This window comes from Gavialis gangeticus, unplaced genomic scaffold (assembly GCF_001723915.1).
Source record: "Gavialis gangeticus isolate Ggan-Ray unplaced genomic scaffold, GavGan_comp1, whole genome shotgun sequence".
Lineage (NCBI taxonomy): Eukaryota > Metazoa > Chordata > Crocodylia > Gavialidae > Gavialis > Gavialis gangeticus.
In genome coordinates, this window is record NW_017729024.1 from 45,000,473 (window position 1) to 45,007,908 (window position 7,436).

A 7,436-nucleotide genomic window follows, 5' to 3' on the forward strand; every position below is an offset into this window, starting at 1 on the left:
ACGGCACGGGCGGCGGGCGCGTGGAGCAGCTGGGCCGCGCCTTCCGGCGCCAGGTGCGGCGGCTGCGGGAGCGCAGCGGGCTGCTGGAGCTGCTCTTCCTGGTGGACGAGTCGTCCAGCGTGGGCGCCGCCAACTTCCAGGCCGAGCTGCGCTTCGTGCGCAAGCTGCTGTCCGCCTTTCCCGTCGTGCCGGCCGCCACGCGCGTCGCCATCGTGCCCTTCTCGTCCCGCGCCAACGTGGCGGCGCGCGTGGACTACATCTCCCGCCGCCGGCCGCGCCAGCACAAGTGCGCCCTGCTCGGCCACGAGATCCCCTCCATCACCTACCGCGGCGGCGGCACCTACACCAAGGGCGCCTTCCAGCAGGCGGCGGTAAGTGCGGGCGCTGCCCCGGGGCGCGAAGGCAGGGCAGGAGGGGACGAGGCAGGGCGCGCGGGGCACACACCACGGCGCACCGCCTTGTCACAAGCACCTGGGATGCGCGCGCCTGCCTGCCTGCCTCCCCCGTACATGGATCTTGGCTGGGCACAACTGCATGCTGGCCTCCCGAGTGCACACACGTGCCCTCTCCCCCACCATCTGGACACACCTCTGCACTGGGGAGGCGGGCACCCACCTGCTCCCTGTACACACCTGGGAATGCATGCCTCTGCCCTAGCTACAGGCACACTCACCCTGCTTCTGGGTGCACACATGCCTCTGCACTGGGTACGCATGCAGCTTTCCCCCTGGTGACTGCCATCTAGGTGCCCACACCTCTGCTTTGGGTATATGCACATTTGCCTCTCCGGTGCCTGCATCTAGGTGCACATGCCTCCACTGGGTGCGCACACACCTACCTGCCCCAGTGCTCAGTGCACACGCCTGTGCTTACACGCCTCTACACTAAATATACACACACACACACACACACACACACACACACACACACACCTGCCCCCTCCACTCCCCCAGGATCCATGGACCCACCTGCTCAGCACATATACCTAGGCTTACTATACATGCACCTTTTTCCCTGCTCCCCCATCATGGATCTGGGTGCACACAGCTCTGCTCAGGGTACACATGCAGCCTTCTCCCCTGGTACATCCATCTAGATGAACGTGCCTCCACCGGGTGCACACACACCTACCTCCCCTTTGCTCAGTGCATACACCTGGGATCAAACACCTCTGCAATGGATACTTGCAAACCTCTCCCCTCCCCTTCCCTCCACCCCAGCATATGGATCTGGGTGCACACCCACCTACTCGGTATACACACCTGGAAGCACACACCTACCTCGCCCCAGTGCATGGATCTGAGCACACACCACTGCACTGGACATGAGCACTCCCACCTCCCTAGTGCACTGATCTGGGTGCACACACTTCTGGACTGGGTACATGCACATCCCCCTCTCCAGTGCATGCAAGAGAGTACACATGTCTTTGCTCTGGACACACCCACACCCACCTGGTCAGTGCACAAATCCATGCCTTAGGTACATGCACACTCATCCACCTCCAGTGTACGCCGCTAGGCTCACAAACCTGTATTTTTAAAGGTGAGGTGACTTTTGGATCCTTCAGAGCCAAGCTGGCTTCAAGTGACCAAGTCATTAGAGTAAAAATGTTCTAGTATCAGTAATTGTCCACATACAAAGGAATTATAAGCATATCACATATTCTTTGTATTAATTATTAAAGGCTAGGAAGGCTTAATTAATGGCCACTCTAAGTTTTCCTCTACTTCTGTGTTTGATGAACTTCTCTAATAGGTCATGTGTAACTTTGGTGGGATGGTAGGATTTGAGTCTGTGGGATTCCATATTTTTCTTTCATCCTTTTCCATATTTTTGATAACAGAAAATGGTGATTGGTTTCCAGCATAGTTTTAGTTTGAAAATCATTTTGAGAATACATCCCTGTACGGTGATTCTTTAACTCCGCAATTTAAGATCAGACAGAAGTTCAATATTATCAGAACTTTATGAGAGAGCTGTGCTATTAACATAATTTCTATACTTTGTAACAATATCTTTGCAGCCTGTTTTCTGTTACTTATCTTGGCTAAATGTACTTTAAAAAACAGGCATGCTAATTTCGGTTTAGATGTATAGTATTTAATTGTAGAGGCAGAGATAAATGATGTGTCCCAGGGGTACAGTACTGTTGCTGTCTATTACATTGTGGTTTGTTAATAACTTGGGAAGAATCAAGCTCATATTATGACACAGTATATTGTGATGGACTAAATATCTGTGAACTGTCTGCTTCCCTTCTGTCTAAATTAAAAAGACGCTGTGATTCTTCATTTATAATTTCTTCCTGTCAGAGAAATTACATCTTTGGAGGACACTCATCTTACTAGGTTAGGGTCTCTTAAAAGAAGACTTATTTTGGTTAAAATACCACTACTGAAATGAATTTAGAAAAGTACACTTCTGCATAATAATCAACTTTTCCCTTTGTTCTGTGCACTGTCATGTTGCTGTTCTCTATTTTTCTCTATTTTTGACAGGAATCAAATCCTTTTCACTTCATTTTCCTAAAATATCTTTTTTTGTTGGCCCCTTTTGGGAGTTTTTTCTGTTTCCATAAATTAAAAAAAAATCCAGAATTTTCAACTTTTTACCCCCAGTTTACAGAGTGTATTTACCAAATGCAAAGCTTTGAAGTAATCTGTGTGTCCTGGCTTACTCTACAGGATACCCATTACATTAACAAACAGTGTATTGTAGTATTGGTACTAGAAAATTACTTACTTCAGAAAGCTAGGTATAATGCTATGAAACTTTTCATCACTAGATCTTCAAGTGCTTTACATGTGAGGTGCAATTCATTATACCCATTTCACATATGGGGAAACTGAGGAACAGAAAGTAGCTTGTTAAGGGCCATTTAGGTTTGGTAGCTACTGGTAGAGCTGGGAACAAAACCCAGTAAATAAACCAAGACACAACACTTAACTTTGCTTAACCAATACAGTAACTGGAACATTGCTTCTGCATCCTTCCTCATAGCATTACACCTTTTAATATTTTTTGCCTTGTAATGCTGTGCTGCCTCTTCCTCAGGTAGAAAGCAAAAGGGTTGTCTTCAGCTGTTCAGTAATTTGCTCCATTTTTTGGAAGATGCTTATTGCAGTTCTGGTGTGTCCACTTTGGCTGCATCCACTTTAACCTAGGCTTGAGATGCATGAACTTTTGTGAGCAGCAGATGAAGTGAGCTGCTACTCACAAAAGCTTTTGCATCTCTCATCCAGTTTTCTACAAGGTGCAACTCTACTGTGCTTTCATAGAATCATAGAAAATGAGGGTTGGAAGAGAACTCAGGAGGTCATCTAGTCCAACCGCCTGCTCCAAGCAGGACCATCCCCAACTGAATCATCCCAGCCAAGGCCTTGTCTAGCCAGGTCTTAAAAACCTCCAAGGATGGAGATTCCACCACTTCTCTGGCATAGGAGACTGGTGCCACCTTAGTCAGAGGGGCCATGTGCCCCCCCCCCCAGCAACCAGTCAGACAGCAGGGGGGTCCCCCTGTGGCCAATCTCGCTGACCGGGGTCGGTCTCCCACTGCTGATCACGCTGACCAGGAAGTGGCCACGGAGCTTCATCCAGCGCCTTCCACTCCCTGGCCAGTGTTCACAGGGGGGGCACCAGTGCTCCCGCCTGCCCCCCCTGCCCATCACATATGTGGGGAGTGTGACCTGTCAGGGGGTGCATGTGCACCTCCATGCACCCCCTACATGTCGCCATTACTCTCTGGGTAACTGTTTGATTACCCTCCTAATGAGAGTTTTTCCTAATATCCAACCTAAACTTCTCTTGCTGCAACCTGAGACCATTGCTTCTTGTTCTGTCATCTGACACCATAGAGAATGGTTTAGCTCCATCCTCTTTTGAACCCCCCTTCAGGTAGTTGAGGGCTGCTATTAAATCCTCTCTGTCTTCTCTTCTCTAAACTAAATAAACCCAGTTCCCTCAGTCTCTCCTTGTAAGTTGTGTGCCGTAGCCTCCTAACCATTTTCATTGCCCTCTGCTTTTGGCCCTGTTTTCAGACTAACACCCACCTTACCTTTCTCTGGACTTGCAACATTTACCATGCATTTGAGGGATGAATGCTTAACCTGTCAAACAGAGATCTCCGAGTTGTGAGCAACTAGCAGCAGCTGGGGACAATGCTCTGATGAGAAGAGTCAGTGACCATCACCCCTGTTAGCTGCTGAACTTCCACCAAGCTGCTCTTCCTTTGCTCTGTGTCACACTTTTTCAGTAGTTTGCTGTATTTAAAAATCTAGACCTCCTAGCTGCTGAAAAGGGAAGGAACCAAGATTTCTGGAAAGGGAGAGCATTTCTGTTACTCTTTTCCTTAGACCCAGGGTATCGTGCTGGCTATTGCTCTGCCGCTCCCCCAGACACTTCCTTCCCCTCAAACAACTCCATAGTCTGCCTTTTGCAGTTTTGCTAATCAGCCTCTGTAAAAGAGGGGAATCTGGCTTGTAATAGACTTGACCACATTCTTGCTAAATTCATCTGGGAAAGCTATGAGTATCCAGAGACTGAGACTGGAGCTGCTGGACTATGAATGCAGACTCAGGACGATAATAGCATGGTCTTACGCTGTTTTCATTTGCTGACAGTATTCTTTTGCAACCTTGTGTGCCAGAAACTCTTTTTTTTTAATATTCAGGCAAACAGAAACAGATCTCCAATGCTGGAGTAAATACACAGAAATTGCATGGAGCTGGCAATATGATGTATTTACAAAGGAAACAATATATAATAATTCTTATAATTTCTCATTGCTGCTATTAATATAATGTTTATATATGTTAAGACTCATAGTCTGGGTAGAGACATCGGCTTACTAGCTGGTGATTGCAACCATGGACTGACCCCATGCTGGATCTGGTCTGTGGATGGGCTTTGCACCATTTATCTTATCCAGCCCATAGAGCCAGATAGGTTGATTACCACTGGTCTACTTGGGACCTCCAAGCTAACCTTCCACCTTCTATCCCCATTTCCTGTTCTGCTGCTTGTTGTGTGCTATTTATATTTCATAGGCAAGATCAAATATTGACTTCTCTGGTCAGCAAAAGGTGAAGGAGACAGTGTATCAGAAACCTGGGTGCCAGAAGTCTTGAACCTAGAGAAATACAATGTGCTAGTCAAATACAGTGTGCCAGTCAGCCATTCAACCTTGTGTTGCTTGGCAAAGTATAGCATTTTGTATTGTGTACTATCTCCTTATGAGCTCTAGTTACTGTGAAGTTGAGGTAAGTCACTGCCTTGTTGCAAACATTTCTCCTGTTCCTTGAATTCCCCACACTTCTCCAATGACTGTAAACAACCACTGTGTTACCCTCCTTAGGTTAGAAATAGTGCGTCATGCTATTTGCTGGTCTGGGAGATCCAGGAAGAATTCCTGCCCTCTTTCTCCACCTGATGCTTTATCGACTTAGGGTTTTTTTTCCCCACTCTACTTCTGTAGTGCTAGATTTTAGTCACAGCCAGAGGTTTAGAGTGGGGTGCACCAGTGTCCCTGCTGGTACTTAAAAATCTTTGATGAACATGTCCAGAGGGTCTTGTTCTTTTTCTCAGAGTCCAACTGATTGCCAGATTTAGGATCAAGGAAGAAATTTTCTCTTGGTCATACTGGCAAAGACTGGGGTTGTCTTCCTTTGTAGCATGTGGCGTGGCTATTTCCCTATGTCCCTTCAAGCATACATTAAGCTTCTGTAATCATTATGCTGTTGCTTTGTCAGGGCACTGGTGGTGCTTTTCATTTCCCCTCACTTTTTAACAGTGGTTGGCTATAGAGTTTTTTTTTGGTTTTGTTTTATGCATGCTATGTGGCTGTGTTGTACATGAGAGTTTAGGGTGGGTGTCTTTATATTCTTTGCATAGATGGTTGCCTGTGAAGTGCACAGGACTGGATTTGTTGGCTCAGGAATATTCTTCCGGTCTCATGGTGCTAATAGGAGTGAAGGGGAAAACTGCCTTATTTATGTCTGACAGAATACAATCAAATACTAAATCGTGAAACCTTTTGTGATATCCATGTTATTTAATTTAAAACAGAAGAGTCAGAGCTGTACAGAACTGCCTTCCAGATCCATGACATCTCTTGTAAGGGAAGACTGGCTCATGTCTTTGGTTTCAGAATATTTCTGCCTTGTTTAAATCTAGATTGTACATATTGGGGGAAAACAGATGTTAAGTTATATAGAACAAACTAGACATAAAACAAAACATATCTAACTGTGCTTGTTAGAGGTATCAAAAGGTGTTTATAATCTAGTAATCCCATGTCTGGAGAAATGTATACTCAAGCATGGAAATATTATTTAAAGAGAAGGGACATCTGAGGGGAGACCTTGTAGCAGCCTATAAGTTTAACAAGGGAGGACAACAAAGAGTTGGAGGTGCGCTATTTACCAGGGCGCCCCTAGGAGTAACTAGGAATAATGGGTACAAACTAGTGGAGAGTAGATTCAGGTTAGACATTAGGAAAAAAATTTTCACAGTAGGGGTGGCCAGAATTTGGAATGAGCTGCCAAGAGACGTGGTACTATCACCTAATTTGGAGGCCTTTAAGAGAAGGCTAGATAGGCAGCTGGTTGGGGTTGTCTGACCTCAGTCCTTTTCCTGCCTGAGCCAGGGGGTTGGACACGATGATCCTTTGGGGTCCCTTCTGACTCTACTATCTAAGAATCTATGAACTAGAAATAATGGGCACAAACTGGAAGACAGCAAATTCAGATTGGACATCAGGAAAAAATTCTTTACAGTGAGGGTTACCAAAATGTGGAGTAAGCTTCCAAGGGAGGAGGTGCTGTCCCCTTCCTTGGAGGAATTTAAAAGGAGATTGGACAGACACCTGGCTGGGGTCATCTCATCCCAGCACTCATTCCTGCCCAGGGCAGGGGGTCAGACTCAATGATCTAATAGGTCCCTTCTGACTCTACTACGATGATCTTTTGGGGTCCCTTCTGACTCTACTATCTATGAATCTAAGAATCTATGAACTAGAAATATCTCTGAATATACCATGTTTATCCACATTACAAACTGCTATACTTTAAATACAATTCTTGTGGTAAGAAGGTGATGAGATAACATGAATCCCATGTGTCAGATGCTGGTCACATTGTTTAATGTAGTCCTCAAAAAAATTCAGAAGGTACAGTGGTGAAGACCACATGAAAATAGAACGGAAAAGAAAGAATGCACCGTATTTACTTGAATCTCAAACATCCTTGCATTTAAGATGACCCCCCCCCCCCAAGCAATTAGATTCTATATGTGGAAGATTTGTAATTTAAAAAATAATTTTACAGATACAGAATCTAGTTATTGGACAGTTGTCATAAATTTGTTCCCCTCCACTGCTACAACAGGGAAAGCGGGGGGGAGGGGCTGGAGGAGTCAGGTGGCCCCCATGCCCTCTG

The 7,436-nt window shown here is 46.0% G+C and overlaps 1 protein-coding gene across 1 annotated transcript in view; it reads left to right on the forward strand.

The window, feature by feature from the left end:
- Positions 1-5: 5 nt before the first annotated feature.
- The window catches only part of SVEP1 (sushi, von Willebrand factor type A, EGF and pentraxin domain containing 1), a gene marked incomplete at its 5' end in the record, with an annotated part of 254,483 nt that continues 247,052 nt past the window's right edge, over positions 6-7,436 (forward strand). The window contains one exon of the mRNA XM_019518196.1: positions 6-371. Coding sequence (XP_019373741.1) covers positions 6-371 — 366 coding nt within the window. The remainder of the gene's footprint in view (positions 372-7,436) is intronic.